Source organism: Hemitrygon akajei, chromosome 16, assembly GCF_048418815.1.
Source record: "Hemitrygon akajei chromosome 16, sHemAka1.3, whole genome shotgun sequence".
NCBI classification, from domain to species: domain Eukaryota; kingdom Metazoa; phylum Chordata; class Chondrichthyes; order Myliobatiformes; family Dasyatidae; genus Hemitrygon; species Hemitrygon akajei.
Genome location: NC_133139.1, coordinates 77,471,620 through 77,488,131, shown reverse-complemented (window position 1 = coordinate 77,488,131; position 16,512 = coordinate 77,471,620). Strand labels below are relative to the sequence as shown.

Below are 16,512 nucleotides of genomic sequence, written 5' to 3'. Positions count from 1 at the left end.
TGAAGCACACTGTCTGACCTGTTTTTACAGAATGTTAAATGGTCAGCTTGGCATGGACTACCAATCCTACACCAAACCCAAACCTATTAGGAGCAGGCGAGGGCACTCATTTCAATTTGAAATACTAACTACCAAGTCAGATGTGTACAGCAACTCATTCTTCCCCCACCTAATTAAAGCAGGGAATAATCCCCATCCTACCATAGTCACACAATCAAACTCAATTAAATTTAAGACAGATCTTCTTCAAAAATCTTCTCCTGAAGTCAACCCTCCGCCACCTCCAGTTTAAATTCCATGCAGAATATTTTGGAGGACCAGGAACCAAGAACCAAATCCTGGAGCTCTGGACCATTCAGAGCTGTGGAAGCACCATCACTAGAAGGACAGGTGAGGATTAAGATGGTGGCTCATTGCCACCTTCTTGGGGACCATTGAGAAAAGTCCCAAATTCTCTAAATCAATAGTTAACTAATTGTTCCTACAGGTTAATATTTGTAACAATTTGTGCAAGAAGACACTAGGGGGCAGTCCTTCTTAAATTTTGGAATTAATGATCCTGATTTAGTGAGCAGCCCTGTGCTCAGTGATTGAAGTTTGACTAATTATGATCAGAGAGTGAACGCATTCAGCATGTAACAAAAGCAGGTCATCCACTACGGCTTAGCCTGAGCTGGCTTCAACGAAGTGAAGGTCGTGAGGTAAATTGGACAAATCAGCTGATGGACAAACATGCCAACAGATTGACGGGTGTTCAAGACCAATATTCAACATGTATCTTGTTAGAAAAAGCAACAGGCAGCTACAGGGAGAAGGAAGAACATAAACTACAAGAAAAGGTGTACCAAAAGGCACTCGTGCAAAATCCCCATGGAGAGAAATACAAATAATGACAAGCATTTAATATTGGCTACAAGAAGGGAGTATGAGCAAATACCTGCAAGGGGTACCAAATTAACCAAGGTGAATTTTACAATAATATCCAAGAAAAAACCGAGACCCCCTTGAAAACTGATGGTGATTAATTAAAATGCAAAAGTTATGAATATTTAGTTTTTTAGCAGTGAATACAGATGTAGAGTTAACATGTGGGCCAACCTAAGAAAATAATTCTGACTTGAGATGGAGACCACTCTTGGTCTAAACTTGATATTCAGCCTGCAGACTCCATTCAGTGTATATCAGGGCCTTATGTGTCCATGTGCCCATTGGACCCTTTAAGATCATAGGATCATGTCAGCAGAGGATTTTAAGGTTGGGTCTGCAGCATTTTGTCCATTGTTGGACTTTGAACAGTGAGGGAAATCATTGTTCATCCCTGGGGTTGGGGGCGGGGGCGGTAATAAAATGAGCTAACTGCAGTGCTTGATATTACCAGTAGATGGTAGCACTACTGCAGCAGGCAGAATGGTTCCATTCGCCCAACCTTTCCCATCTCTGCCCTACATCTGAAAATAGTTCCTCATTAACTTCTCCCTGCGCGTTCAACAACCTTAAATTCTAAATATATAATATGTGGAGATCTTCACCTTTCTCAGCCTTTTCTGCAGCAGACAGCCAGGAGTAGACTTGAAATAGGACAGACTTAGCCAGTTGACTACGTTGAAGTGTAGCATAGTGTAGAATTAGCTTGGCTTTCCCCACCTATAACACTCCCTTATAGTGCTCCCTCTCCTCTCCCCATCACCCTCAACCCACCATCTTTTCACACAGTCATCACCACACTTCTACCCTTAGCATCTTTCTCCCCTCACTCCACTTTCCTTCCCATCCCTTGTTCTCTTCACCCTCGACTTCTTTTTGCCCTCACCTCTCCCTCTGTCCTCCTCTTAACCCTCCCACTTTTGCAACACCTCTTCTCACAGCCTGGCTCTTACCCTGTCTGCCCTCCATCACCTTCCAATGGCACAAGTTTTAAGGTGGTCTTTATGATGCTCAGTAAGCTTCATAGAAGAGACAGAAGTCATTAACTAAGCCCACCTACCAGACATTACTGAAAATCCACGATAAATCACAAAGGAAGCCTTTTTTTGGCTCATGACAATCACCTACTCAGCCTCCATTCATTTTGTTTTGAAATTTGGCCAGGACTGGAAAAAGCTGATTACTAACTTCTGGTACTGGTCAGACAAATGCCAGAGCTGATCTCTTTGGATTCCAAAGGGGAAACTTTCCAATTTCAGGTAATCTACATCTACCCCCCACCCCCACCCCATGTTCTTCTCCCTCATGTACTCATGTGCCCACTTAGGTATACCTTTACTCCCTTTGTTCACCTTTCCTCTCTCTCACCTTCCATCTGACCACACTGGTTCCTTCTGCCTAACATCCTCCCCCATCTTCTTCAACCCATCAGCTGCCAGCCTCTGTCCAACTCCTCCCTCCTGCTGCTATATCCTGGTAATCTCACCTCTTGCCTCTTGGGGCCAGAACAGGAATCAAGTTTAGAGTGCAGTTGAGCTGAAGATAAAGTTTGGCTAGGAGACTAGGGCTCATTTCCCAGATCTTTGAAGCAACACAAGAGAGTAGGAGCAAATCTGCCCTACCATTCAGAACCACCATGGCTGATCTGCCCCAAGCCTTGTGTGCTCAGTGTCAGCTCCCCATTACTCTCAGTTCCTTGACCTTTCAAACATTTATCCATCCCCTCCTTTGATACCCCAGTGCTCTGGCTGCACAACTCACCAGGTTAATGAATTCCAGAGATTCGCCACCCTCTGCACAAAGTTACTATAAAACTCAGTTTTAAATGACCAATCCCAATCTTGTAACTCCATCCCTATGTTTGAGACTCTCCTATTGGTGCAAACATCTCAATATCAAACCCCCTTAGGATCTTGTATGTTTCAATAAGATCATCTCTCATTATTCTAAGTATCTTATTTCTTTTGTGAATCTCACTTATTGCTGATAGAATAACCTCTTATCTCTTATATTCCCTTTTAAAGAAGGATGCCAAAACACTGTCCAGGTTTGACCTTACCAATAATTATTCTTTATTTCTAAACTCCACCCCCTACCTCCCTTACAATAAAAGCCAAAGGTCATTTGCCTTTCTAACTCTTTAGCTGCACAGAGTCTCAATCACATCCCCCACATCTATTTATGTTTCACATCTATCTACGGCTAATTTTCTTGTAGAATGAGAGTTTCCCACTGCACCTTTAGTTATAATACCATTGGCCTGATATTAGGTTAATGCTAAGACATTTTAATTGATTGGGTAGAGAAAGGCCCAGTAATGAGAGAAGGTAATCAGTTCAAATGTTTAACAAATGATCTTAATAGAATCACTGATATTCATCAACCCTGTATATCTTACGTTGCTGATCTTGCTGTCTCTCATTCTCCATACTCTCCACTTTCTCACTAACTGATCCCTCTTTTCTATGCCTGAGCTTTTAGCAGTTGTTACCTCATGATTCTTACTCCCTGGACACAGTCACCCTGCAAGTTGTCGATGTAAAGTGAGGAGCTTCAGAACAGGCCAAGAAAGGAAAAAGATTTTAAAATTTATCATTTTCAATCTCACTTAAAGTTTTGCACAACTCGTATCAGCAAATTTAAGAAAACCACAAAATACCAAACTTTATTTTTGCTTGGATTTTTTGTGTTTAATTACTTTTTTTCGAGCTGGGTGTTACTAAGATGTCAACACACAGAGGCACTGGAGCAATTCAGCAGGCTAGGCAGCATCTACGGAGGGAAATTGACATTTTGGATCAAGGCCCTTCACCTTGGCAGTAAAGATAGAGAGGAGTTTGCAGTATAAGGTATCTAACCCTCTCTCTTTCTAGATATCTGCTGGCCTCTCCCTCTCTCACGTGTTACTGTGAACCATTACTGAGAAGTGTCAGGATTTATTGCCTAACCATACTTAGTCTAAAGGTAGTAGTGAGTTCTCTTCTCAAACCACTTCAGACCTTATGATACACATCTGTGCCAATGGCTATGAAAAGTTCTTCACTTTGCACCTGGTGGTGGTGAAGGAGCAGTGAGTCAGGATGGTGTTTCTGGTTTTCTGCTCTTTTTTCTGTCCTGGAGTTGCAAGAAGGGCAAGAGCAGAGGACAGATGATTTTATATAAGGGCGGAGAGTCACTGGAATAAAGAGTCGAGGAGGTGAGTTTAGTAGAAGTACTTAATGTAGAGGTGGATACATTTTTTTTGAAGGTATAGATATTTGAGGTGTATGGGGAACAGGCACAGAGGAGATGAGGTCTGGAGCAGAGCAGCCATGAACATATTGAATAGCAGGTTAGACTTGAGGGGCTCCTCTTGCATTCATTCTGTCATAATGAAGAACTGCTGGAAGGTGTGCCAGTCAAGTGGGCAGCCATGTTCTGGGTGGTGCCGAGCTCCTCAAAATATTATTGGAACTCTGCTCATCCAGCCTAGTGGATGGTATTCCATCACACTCCCGATTCATGGAGCCTCGATAGTGGAAAAGCTGTGGGAAATCAAGAGGTGAATTACTCAGCATAGATCACCCAGCCTTTGACTTTTGTAGCCACAGGATTGGAAATAGTCCAGTTAAGCACCAAATAAATATCAGAGATAGTCGCTCGGGGTAAAACAAACAATATTGAAGGGCAGAGAGCAAACTGAAGAATGGGTTAGGTAAGGGCTCCAGGGAGTACAGTGAAGCAGAGGTTCACTGTGTATGGTCTAATTCCACATTTCTATATTGGCTTCAATCTGTCTGGCTGTGCAAAGGCGTAACACATATGTAATGTCTGTCCACTCTCTTTTCTTTTGCTATTAGATGTTGAAACTACTGATAGCTTTTCTTCTCAGTATGTGCTGATCAGTCATAATGAAATAGCTTACAGACTGGCTACCACACTGCCCCAGAGCCCCAGGTTCAATCTTGACCTCCGCTGCTATCTACAATATATAAGAGGTGGCGCATCCTCCGTCGCTTCTGGATGCTCCGGTTTCCTCCTGCTTACCAAAGGTATCGAGTTGGGAGCTTAATTGTCCACTGCAAATTGTCCCCAGTGTGTAGAATCTGGGAGGAGTCAAATGGGAAGGTGGGGAGAATGAAGGTAGGATGAGTGTAAATCTTGAATCTTGTGGGTCGGCATTATGTTGACGCTGTGAACTTGATTCCATGTTGAAGCTCCTTATGACTATTCCCCCTCCTGTCGCTTCAAGGGCATTGGAATATTGACTTCCATGGTGTTGTAAGTAAGTAAGTTTGTTCACAGCCTGTCTTTATCTATTTAGCAATACAGTGCAGTGTAGGCCTTCCCAGCCCTTCAAGCCATGTTGCCCCAGCAACCTCCGACAAACCCAATTAACCCTACACACAAAATGCTGGTGGAACACAGCAGGCCAGGCAGCATCTATAGGGAGAGGCGCTTAACCCTAACCTTGTCACGGGGCAATTTACAATGAACGAGTAATCTACCCGGTATAGCTTTGGATTGTGGGAGGAAACCAGAGCACCCGGTGAAAACCTATGCATTCCACGTGGAGGATATACAAACCCCTTACAGACGATGCTGGCATTGAACTCCAAACTCCGGAACACCCTGAGCTGTGATAGCATCGCACTAACCATTACTCTACGTTAGCGTCTTAATGTCTTCCCCAGAATGCAGTGACTGAATTGGACAGGCTAGGCAGTTTACCTGCTGCAACACTGCCTGTGTTCATATACCCATGGATCCCTTAGCTTTACACTATCAGTTTCAGTGACAGGCCACCTCGAAAGGGCAAGCATCTCCAGGGTCTTGGTGCTGTCCTTCAGAGTTACCTCATTTGGACTGAGAGAGGGGTTTGAGAGGGAAGCGCCACTGTCTGAGGAAAAGAAATAATTCAAAGCAACAGCCAGTAAGGAAGCCCCAAATTGGTCTGTTCACTAAGAGCAGGAGGTTGGCAGGAGATGAATTTTTATAGAGGAGGTGATATAAACATGATGATCAGTTAGAACGGTCCTACTGCTTAAGCAGCTTTAGAGACCGGGTTACATCCTGAGTTTGGGTGCTCATTGTGTAGTTTGTGCCTCATCTAGTTTTCATTGATTTCCCCAGAATCTCGTGTTTCTTCCCACATCCCAAGAACAGGCAGGTTCTTGTCAGGTTAACTGTCCACTGGAAATTGGGTGGCCGGAGAACAGAATGGTTGGTATGTGGGATAAAATTGGTTGGAAGGAAATAAGGGAGGGAATGAGAATGATAGAATTGTTCTGAGAAGTGATTTAGATTTTAGTGCTATTATAAAGTATAACAAAAATGGAAAACTACTGACGGCTGTTATTGACGTGACAATGGCATCAACAATTGAGAGAGCTGAGGAAATGTATAAAAGATCTGGGCGATGGATGAAGAGGATAACAAGGATCAGTGCAAAGCATTTGCAAGCTGATTAAGTACAAAATAAGCTGCTTAAAAGCAGCAGCTGGAAGAGGTGTGGTGTGTCACAGTGCGTGCTCGCAGGACTGGACCCAAGTGTGGAGGAACGGCAGACTCTCTTTGTCATGGTGGTCGTTGGCACCGACTCAGTCCAGGTGCGGAGGACAGAGGACTCTGTCACAGTGAGCTCTGGGAGTGACTCAACCCAGGAGCGGAAGAACAGCAGTCCCCCACCCCATCAAGAGATGGTAACAAGTGGTTGGGCATGGCAATAACAACAGGTCATCAGAGGCACGTCTGAGCAACACAGCAAGACAAACAATTCTCCGCAAACCAACTTACAGAGCACAATGAGAGTCCCCTTTAAATAATCATAGAACGTGGGAAACAAAATCAACCTGACAGGACCAAACAGAAAGTACCTGGGCTTAATGGCTCTAACAACTAATCAATACAGGTACTCAAGAAACCCAGAAGCCCAAAGCTCTACAGCAAGCCACAGAGTCCTGAAGAACTCATGACAGGGTGCCGGGGTACAGCCATTATTATAGAGGAAGAGCTGTCAAGGCAACAGTGATAATATCTGTGGTGAAGCTAGGAGGCAGAGATTATTCTGTATAGATTCAATATGGTCACACATTTAGCATTTTATTCAGTTCTAATCAAAAGGACAGAAGGTAAATGTCTATAGTAGTGGTGCAGGGAATGGTTCCTGGTAGCACAGCGAGATGGATTATAACAACCCTGGAGTACACAGTTGGAAAGCATGTAAACTCAGGATAGCAAGTAATAGGTCCATTTAATTAAATGCTGTTTGAAAGTGAACCATGACTTCAGGACGAGGGAGTGCAGCTACAACTTGAGAGACTGAAAACGATATCAAGCTGAAAACCTCTACATGAAATGCCTGGTATTAGCAGTGGAGAACCAGATGCTGAGCTCTTTGGTGGATCTGCATCATCTAGGAAATAACAATTATCTCCAGGACACTTCTGGGAGAAAAATCAGAGAGGCATGAAACAACTGTTTTTTTAAAACAATATCGTGCAACAGTCTTGGGCACATGTTTAAAAAAAGTTTATAAACTGAAGATACTTTCAAAAATAAATGAAAAGCTTTTAAGTATCAAGAAGATGCTATAAAGAGCAGTAAATGGTAAGAAAATTAAATCAATATTTGGTGTGACCACCCTTTGCTTTTAAAATTGCATCAGTTCTTCTAGGTACACTGTCGTGCAGTTTTACAACAAAATCAGTTGTTAGGTTGTTCCAAGCATTTTGGAGAGCTGTCCAGAGTTCTGCAGACTGAGGATGTCTCGTTTGTTTCTGTCTCTCCGGGTAATCCCAGACCGCTTCAATGATGTTGAGATCAAGGCTCTGTGGAGATCATACCATCTGAAGCCATAAAATAGGGTGCCTTAGACTTTTGCACAATACAGTATATATCTGTTTCCCATGATTATTCTAAAAAATAATTGAGGAACAACTAGATGACTATTATAGATCGTCCAACCTTGTATGTCTGGTCTTTTTGTAACTACCTGAAGTAAGGTGGGTACTATGAGGCTGGGATGGGTCAGCCAACCAGCAGAGGAAGTGCTGAAGGAAGGAAAATGGTTATAATGCATTTGGAGACAGAACATGATTAAGAATCCCAGAAAAATACACATATAAATGGCAGCTCATTTACAGTAGAGAGCTCAGAACTCAGGTGTGCATGGCAGGAACTCCAGTTCATGCAGTAAGATGACCCAGTCAGCCAGGGTTGGAACAATGGGCAAGAGTTTGCGTGTCAACATGACGTAGGTCATTTCTTTGAAGGTCTGGTGAGACCTGTAAAGTCCATGATGGCTGGAATGTTTACAGACCTATCTCTATTCAGTGAAGCGAATAGAAGATCATTGACAGGAGATTTAAAGGAATTCTTCATCCAGAGCAAGATAGAGAGTCTAAAAATGTTGGAAGCAGGAATGCATGACTTTCTGAAAAGCAGCTGGTTAGTGAGTGTGTAGCAAGGCTGTGGAAACGAGCCGGGATTACCCCACATGATTCCTTGATGTGAATGATTTCCTTCTGTGGACAGCCTTGTCCCAGCTGTAGAGTTCTGTGATTAGCCAGGCTGAGGAATTCAGAGAACCTGGGCTGGGGGATGCTTTGAAAGGCAAGGCGTAGTACTTGGGTTGCCCATTTTATTGGGCAGGAATGATACGTGTTAACTATTCCCCCTCGGGTTCTGGAACGCTAATATGGAATGACAAGATGAGAACAAAGATTGAAAATAAGGAGTTCTGGATTCAGATCTCTATTTTAATTGACTCATTTAACATTGCTGATCAGAATCGTACGTCTTCCATAAGTATTTTGAACTGCTATTCTGAATGAAGGATCATGTGATTTTTTTTTTTGGTTAATGTGATCATTTAAAAGCAGCTTCTTCGACCGGTGTTAATGATCTGGTTCACACTTGTGCCTGGATCTATATTATATGACAGGCCTTGACTCTGGCCCAGATCCCATTGATTTTTGTTGACCTTGGGCCTACCATTAGCCCTGTGCCTGTTCACTGATTCGTAAACCTGCCATAGGACCCTCACTGCCCCAGTACTTGCTGCTGTTGGTAAATCTTACTCTTGGGCTTTCCTACAGACCTGCGTACTTTGTAGGCCCGATGGGTCTTATGACCAGTTGCTTTGTGACTTATCCACTGGCCCAGCTGTGGGGTAACCAGATTATGGGTTTAGAGTGTGAAAGTAATACAATGGGAGTTTGTGGATGAGTGAACTCCTATCCAAGCTGCTGCATGCTGCATGTTCAGAGTGAGTTAACTTTATCGTCCTTCTTGTTTCTCTCTCCCTTTTCCCCTTTCCTATTAATTTTCATGCTTGCTAGTTATCCCATATGTGATGGCTACTATAGTATGGATTTGCCTGGGTAAGAAAACAAACCAGTGCTTTGAGTTCAGAGCTTGTCTTCCTCATTATCCATCCGCTGGAATATTGGTTAACACACAGAGCTGGATCCATGATGAGTGGGTAGAAAAATTTGTTTCAATGCTGCATGTTACGTCGGTGGACATCATTTAAAAAAAAATGTTTCCTGTGGAAGAGGCCAGTTAAAACCTGATTCTGTTCACATTTGTAATCACCTCTGGCCTGAATATAAATCTTTGTTCTCCAGTTTTCCAGCCCTCTGCCTGACGCACTTTGAATAATGACGTCCTCACACACCAGTGACAGAGCATTTTAGGATACCTTACATGTGATCTCATGGTGCCTGGACACATAATCCAATGATACTCGAGCTTATCAAAAACTAGGAGCATAACAACTCATAGTCTGGATCCAGAATTGTGTGTAAATCTGTTCCTAACACATCCTTTAGGGGAATATTTCATGAAGCAAATTCTCCTGTTGGTAATGTGTTGCACTCAGATGCTCATGTGTTCTCAAAAGTTTCTTACACAAGGAATTAATAGTGTTGGCATTTCTGATGAAAAGTTAATGTTTACTGGTCACCAGGTCATTAACTAACCATATGCTTCATGATCCTTGCTTAATAGGCAAGCAATAGGCAATGGGCCTTTGTACATAATCTCATTGCAGTTCCCCCTTAGCCCATCCACCATCTGACCTAGAAAGTCTCCGCATATTGAACACAAACAGTAGGTGGTGTGCATCAGGACCCTGAGGCCACTGATCCAAGTTCAAAACGGCAGTCAGCATCTACTGCTTCTGGCACTCTAGGCTTGGATATATATTGCTACACAAAGGATCACTTCACCTGCAGGTCACTCAGTACAATGGAAATTAAACTTACAGGATGAGTATAGAGTAACTAGGAGGGGCTTGTCCATGTATCAGTGCTAAATCTTGGAGGGATCACTTAGGGTCAATGCTGAGTCAGGGGTTCATTGCAGAGTCTGGGGGAAGTCTCATACATTCAAAGACAAAGGTGTGAAGGCTCTGTGGGGTCTGGATCAAGCGCAGGGAATCACAGGGTCATTATCACTGTGTATCTTCATTACATGGTCAGGATGGGAGTTACATCGAGTTAGTTCTCGCATGTTGGGAGTCAGAAAGACCCGTCATAATGCAGGAATAACTTACCAGATGAGGTACGCTGATCACATGGGGGGTGGGGTGGATCAAATCCTGGTGGTGGTCACAGGAGAGGGAGCAGTGATTGCTCCTTTGGGCCAGTAAGAAATGAGACCGGTTCCATGGCAGACAGTGTTGGAGTACTGTGAAAGGATAACCACTTCAGAGGTTGTGAGAAGGTGAGCCAGAACATAGAAGATAACGACTCATAGTTGTGGAAAATGGAACTAATTAGCTCTATGAAAGATGATTAAGGGTAAATGAGGCAGAAGAGACCAGTAAGATGAACTAGCATTGGAGATCAGCCATAATCCTAATCCTATGGAATGACGAAATAGATGGAATGGGAAGCAAGCCCAAGGCTTCATCAAGAATCTAATTACTTTGACATTCCAGAGGATAAGCGTGTTAAAAATTATCTCTGCATTGTAATGGGAGACTGCTGGGACACAGAGTAATCAGAGCTAAGTTTGAAAGAGGAGCAGGTTCAGTAAGGGCTTTCAGTGAGATGGGACCCGTGCCTGAGTACCATCTGTGACATCTGTAAGGCAAACAGATGAGAAATGGTGGGGAATTGATTTAAAGAAGTAGGAGGCTTTTGTGAGTGAATAAACTTGTTAGGGAAGTGTGGAGAAACCAGCGGTGATGAAGGGAAGGAAAGTGGACTGAACTGGAGAGAGGTTGGTGGGTAAGGAACAATATAAACTGGAATCTCCACCTTAGTGACTGAAATCCCTGAGCACCTCATTGTTAAAAATATCACAGAACACAAGGGGCAATGGATGGGGAGAACAGAATCTGAAGCTGCCTACTTCCCTCGTGCCTTGGGGAATTGTCTTGAGTTAAGCTATTCATCCTTATTATCCAGGAAATTTGGATAGCGCTTGACATGATCAAGTCAGATCAGTAAAGAATATCATGTTTGTATTTGAGGGAAGGAAGGACGGGGTTGTGTCGAGGGAAATCAATGGATGAGAGATAAAGCCATGTTTACTGGGGGAAAGGCATTAACTCTAGTAAGACTAGCTAAAGATACTTGATCAGCATTAAAATATGTTAATCACATCCAGTTTCACATTTCCACAAGCTGGCTTCCATATTACTCTACTGTAGCAGTTGAATAGGACTAAACTTTTTTTTATCTACCATTTTATCCCAGCAAATTTCAACAAATCCTGTTTATCCCACTCTTATCCCATTACTGGGAAAGTATTCAAAGATTACTTCATTATTGCACCCCCCCCCCCCAACCCACCCCTTCCCAAGTTCTACTCTTGACTAGTCCCTGATGGTTCCTGGACAGCTTTATCTTCAGTGAACTAAAGTCATTGCCATCTGCCAAAACACAACTCCAAACTTTTGCAACCAATTCCATCACCATTTTAGGTCACTGGCTTGAGTATTCCAATTCTCAAAGAAAGAGCAATCTTCTGGAAAAACTCCGCAAGTCAAGCAACATCTATTGGAGGAAAGGAATTGTTGATATTTTGGGTTAAAACAGTGCATCAGGACTTGTGGCCCCATTCTTATCCTGGTTGATCTAGATCAGGCTTTATTTCATCTTCTCCAGCACAAAGTCTATTTGTCCTCTCCAGCTCTGGTCAATTGTCACAATGTAGAGTCACCTGTGCATGGATAGTATAGTAACAATCCTGCAGATAACACCAGCTCCAGATGAGACCAATGTCTCAGTGTCTTACTTTTAGTCAGTCAGGCAAGAACTCCCTACATTGGAATATATGCAAGTGTGAGAGCGACTTCCAAGATGGACCTACAGGAACATCACCCTCTTGAGCCGGTTCAGCCTATTAGAACTCTCTCAAGTTTCCTATCCCATATTTTTAGTGCAGATTTTCTTTGAACATTGGTAACGGACACAAAGAGCTCATATAGGAAGATTGCTGGAGCAGAGGGACATTACAGGAACATGAAGCATTTGGTGCTTGCACTAAACTGTAACATCTCATGAATGTGTTTCACAAAAATCTTACAAGGCTTGTTATATCATTGCAAAGCTGGCTGCTTTTTTTGCTTTGAAAGCTTGGTATGTATCTGGGGCTATCTGGATTCCTTAAGGCTTTTTAAATGGAGAAATTGATGAAATTGAAAGAATTACAGAGAATTTCACACCACAGAAATCAGTAATTTGCTCCAGTTGCTTGATGGCATTGTTATACTCCATATGAGCCTTCCCCTATCTTTCATTTCCTTTATTCCTCTTAGACTTGCCCAGAATGGCATCTGTTCTTCAACGTAATCAATCCTTGGGGACAGAGTCCCTTGCTAAATGAAGGTTACTAAATAGAGTGTTATTTGAAGAGCCCCTCATTTTGCTGTGTGAGATACTAATCTGTCATGTGATGAGTAGATGTACTCCCTGGCAAGACTGAAGCATGCTTGAACCCTCCCTTCTGCCTATTTCAAGCCTGTTTCTGCCTGGCAGGTTGTACTCATTGGGTATATGGTACCAACAATCCAACCCCTGCCGCATCCTCCCACTGACATACACCTTCAAGGGACTTACGGAGTTTGTTGAGATCTTATTTATGTGACTAATTAAGGGTTTGGGAGCTTTGGCGAACCATTCAGCCCCACAAACCTGCCCTACCATTCAATATGATCGCGTCTGATCTAACAGCTCTACTTCTGTGCCAGTTCCCTATAACCTTCAATTTCTTAATCTTCTAAAATAATCTCCACCTTAACTAGATCTAATGATACTGCCTCCACCACCTTCAGGAACAGAGATTCACCACCCTTTGAGGCAAAAAAATTTATTTTAAGAACCAGCTCTTATCTTGAAGTAATGGCCTCTTATTCAAAGCCACCCATTTCCCAGAGTTGGTTGTAAGCCTTCCAGAGTGGTTGCTGCCTTATCCGTGTTAGGACCTGGCATTGGTGAGCAGTGCGATTCAGCTGTGCCCTTTGATCCAGAGAATATTTGTATCACTGTCCAGCAGACTCTCTCATCCCCATCCTCTTCTTACCCATACCAGACCTTGGCTCTGCAGACAAAACAGATCAACTGTATCATATGGTCATTCAATTGCTGGTATTGTCCCTTCTGACAACAGCCATGTTGAAATCATGGTGAGTGTAGTTTCCAACCACTGGGAGACTACATTAAAGGTGATTTGAGAGTGAGAGCTAGTGAGTCTGTGTGTGAGTGCATGCCGGTTGGGATGTGTAAACACAGGTCATTACACACAAGCAAGATGAGATCCCACAATGTAACAGTTTAATCGACTTGATCAAATCACAGAGAGAAAAGCAGAGGCATAAGGTGGCAACTTGGAGATACAGAGTGAGCAAGGAACACAGTGTAAACATCAAAAAGACCAAGTCACATTTATTCCACTCCCCACGCCTCATCCTTAATTGTTCCAACAAACAGGGACATCTCCAAGGGCGTAGCCACATAATGCACTGGAGTCACTAAATGGGAGTGGGTGGATGAAATGACAAGAATCCCCAAGACACCAGTGAACAAGCCGGGCATTTACAGTAAGCTATTCTCAAGTCAGTCATGAATTCTAATATCATACAATTTGAACACTAAAATAGCGAGTTGTGGATTTCTTTATACAAGAAAAAGGTGTTAATATCCTATATAAGGTTGTTCAGTAATTATTCATTAATAATTACTTTATAGAACTCAAAATCATTCTACCTTTGATCCAGTGCCCTGGCTGCTAAGCCACCTCTTTACAGGACAACCCATCTTCCTGGTTGTGTGTGTGATTGAGGTTTTTAGGGAAGTGTATTTGGGGTTAACTTGTCCTCATACTTCAAGTGCTTCCATGAAGGTTGAACTGGTTTGTGGTGAAAAAGTAAATTGGAAAGAAAAGTTTAATTTTTTTTCAAAAAGCCTTAAAGAGTGCATTGGCAAGAAGCCCCAGGTTTAAGCTGCTTATGTGCAATCTAACATTTCACTCAAAGCAGTTACTGCTGACTATAAATATTTCACTATCTTCTGTGCTAAATGTGTCTGTGTAACCCAATGGCCCTTTGCATTTGTAGGCAATGGGAAATCACTAAAAATCACAAAGAATGATACATCACAGAAAGAGATGATTCCACATAGCATGCCTCTCTCATAGAGACATCCCACTCATTCCATTCCCATAATTCTGTAAATTGGTCCTTTTCAGGTATCTACCCCATTTCCTTGGAAAATTCTAATTCAGTCTGTTTGTGCCTTCTTTAGAAGCAGTGCATCCCATACGATGACACATTGTTTGAAAATCTTTTTTTCTTTTTCATTTATCTCTGGGTATTGAACCTCTTGCCAGTAGAAACAATTTTTCCTTTATTGCCACTTTAGAAACCCAAGCATCATTTTGAACATCTCAATTAAAACTGCCCTGAGCATTTCCTTTTCTTGGAGAACAATGCTAGATTAACCTCATGAGCGCATAAATTACAATGCAGATTTGTGATAGGGACTCAGTTGTAAGCAGGTTGATTTTAGCAGCAACAATGTTTGGATATTTGAAGGATTTCACTCACTTATTCGTCTGAAATTCCAGTGAGTAGAGGCACTTCTCATATAACAAGCGTTTCAATCCCAGAATCATTTTCATGAACCTCCTTTGAACCCTCTCAATGTCAGCACATCCCTTCTTAGATAAGGGACCCGAAACTGCTCACAATACTCCGTGAGGCCTCACCAGTGTTTTATAAAGCCTCAGCATTTCACCCTTGCTTTTATATTCTAGTCCACTTGAAATGAATGCTAACATCACATTTGCCTTCCTCACCAATGACGCAAACTGCAAATTAAACTTTAAGGAATCCCGCACTAGGGCTTCGCACCTCAGATTTTAAAATTTTCTCTCCATTTAGAAAATAGTCTACCCTTTTATTTCTTCTACCAAAGTGCATGACCATACACTTCCCAACACTATTCCATCTGCCACTTTGCCCATTCTTCCAATCTGTTTAAGTACTTCTGTAGCCTCTCTACTTCCTCGAAACTACCTGCCCCTCCAACTGTCTTTGTATCATCCGCAAACTTGGCTACAAAGCAATCAATTCCGTTAACCTAGTCATTGACATGTAATGTTAAAAGAAGCGGCCTTAACACCAACCCCTGTGGAACACCACTGGTCACGACAGCCAACCAGGAAAAAGCTCCTGTTATTCCCACTCTTTGCCTTCTGCCAATCAGCCAATGTTCTATCCATGTTTGTATCTTTCCTGTAATACCATTGGCTCTTATCATGTTAAGCAACCTCATGTGCGGCACCTTGTCAAAGTTTCTGAAAATCTAAGTACCAAGTGGAGCAGATACTGTCTACAAGGTTTCAGTTTGAATTCATAGAAGGGCCTAGTTCAGAAATTAGTGCTTCAACGTGAAAGAATAAAGTTAACGTGATCAAACCACACATCCAAAATTAGTCTTTAATGAAATTAGTGTTTCCCATCAAACAAGTGAACTGCTGGAGTCGATGATATCACCATTAGTAATGAGGTTGGTCCAATATTTCAACAAAAATAGGAAGGCTACCTCAGTTGTTGAAGTCAGACATTTTTCTGTCCCTTACATAATTAAAATATTTTTAATAAATGTTGCTTTGCATCTTTTAAATTTTTGTATTAAGAGCTAGACGTGGGTAGCACAGGTTAGAAAGTGAAGCTGCTGTTACGCCAGCCCATCAGACATAACTACGCATTTACAGCATATTTCTACCTTCCTACCTTCCATTTGATATTGCCTGGATTAGACCATGGATATACCATGGATTAGAGAGAAGATAAAGCTTCCTCAACCCTGAACTATCGAACACTTCCAGCCCAAGTACAGCCAGTGTAGACCCAGAGTAAAGTTCCTTTGTGCTGTCACATCACACTCTCCTGGGACAGGTGAAGTACAAATTGGACATATAGTGTGACAATGATCTCTTTTTCCACGAGATAGCTTTCCAATTGTGCTTTGGTAGCATTTTCATTTCCAACTTGGGATCATCTGTGGTGTCTGGAATTACTCAGGCACTTTGTAGATGGTTCTCCCTTGGGCATTACTCCCTGGAAATAGAACAGGTGCCACAAAAGACAAA

At 42.4% G+C, this 16,512-nt stretch overlaps 1 protein-coding gene across 12 annotated transcripts in view; it reads left to right on the top strand.

The window, feature by feature from the left end:
• Positions 1–16,512, top strand: part of adgrl1a (adhesion G protein-coupled receptor L1a) — a 654,463-nt gene that overhangs the window by 598,785 nt on the left and 39,166 nt on the right. For 6 of the 12 annotated variants that reach the window (XM_073069264.1, XM_073069254.1, XM_073069253.1 and 3 more), the window contains one exon: positions 9,246–9,287. The exons of the other annotated variants lie outside the window; for them this stretch is intronic. In XM_073069264.1, the coding sequence (XP_072925365.1) occupies positions 9,246–9,287 (42 nt within the window). The remainder of the gene's footprint in view (positions 1–9,245; positions 9,288–16,512) is intronic. 12 annotated transcript variants of the gene reach the window in all.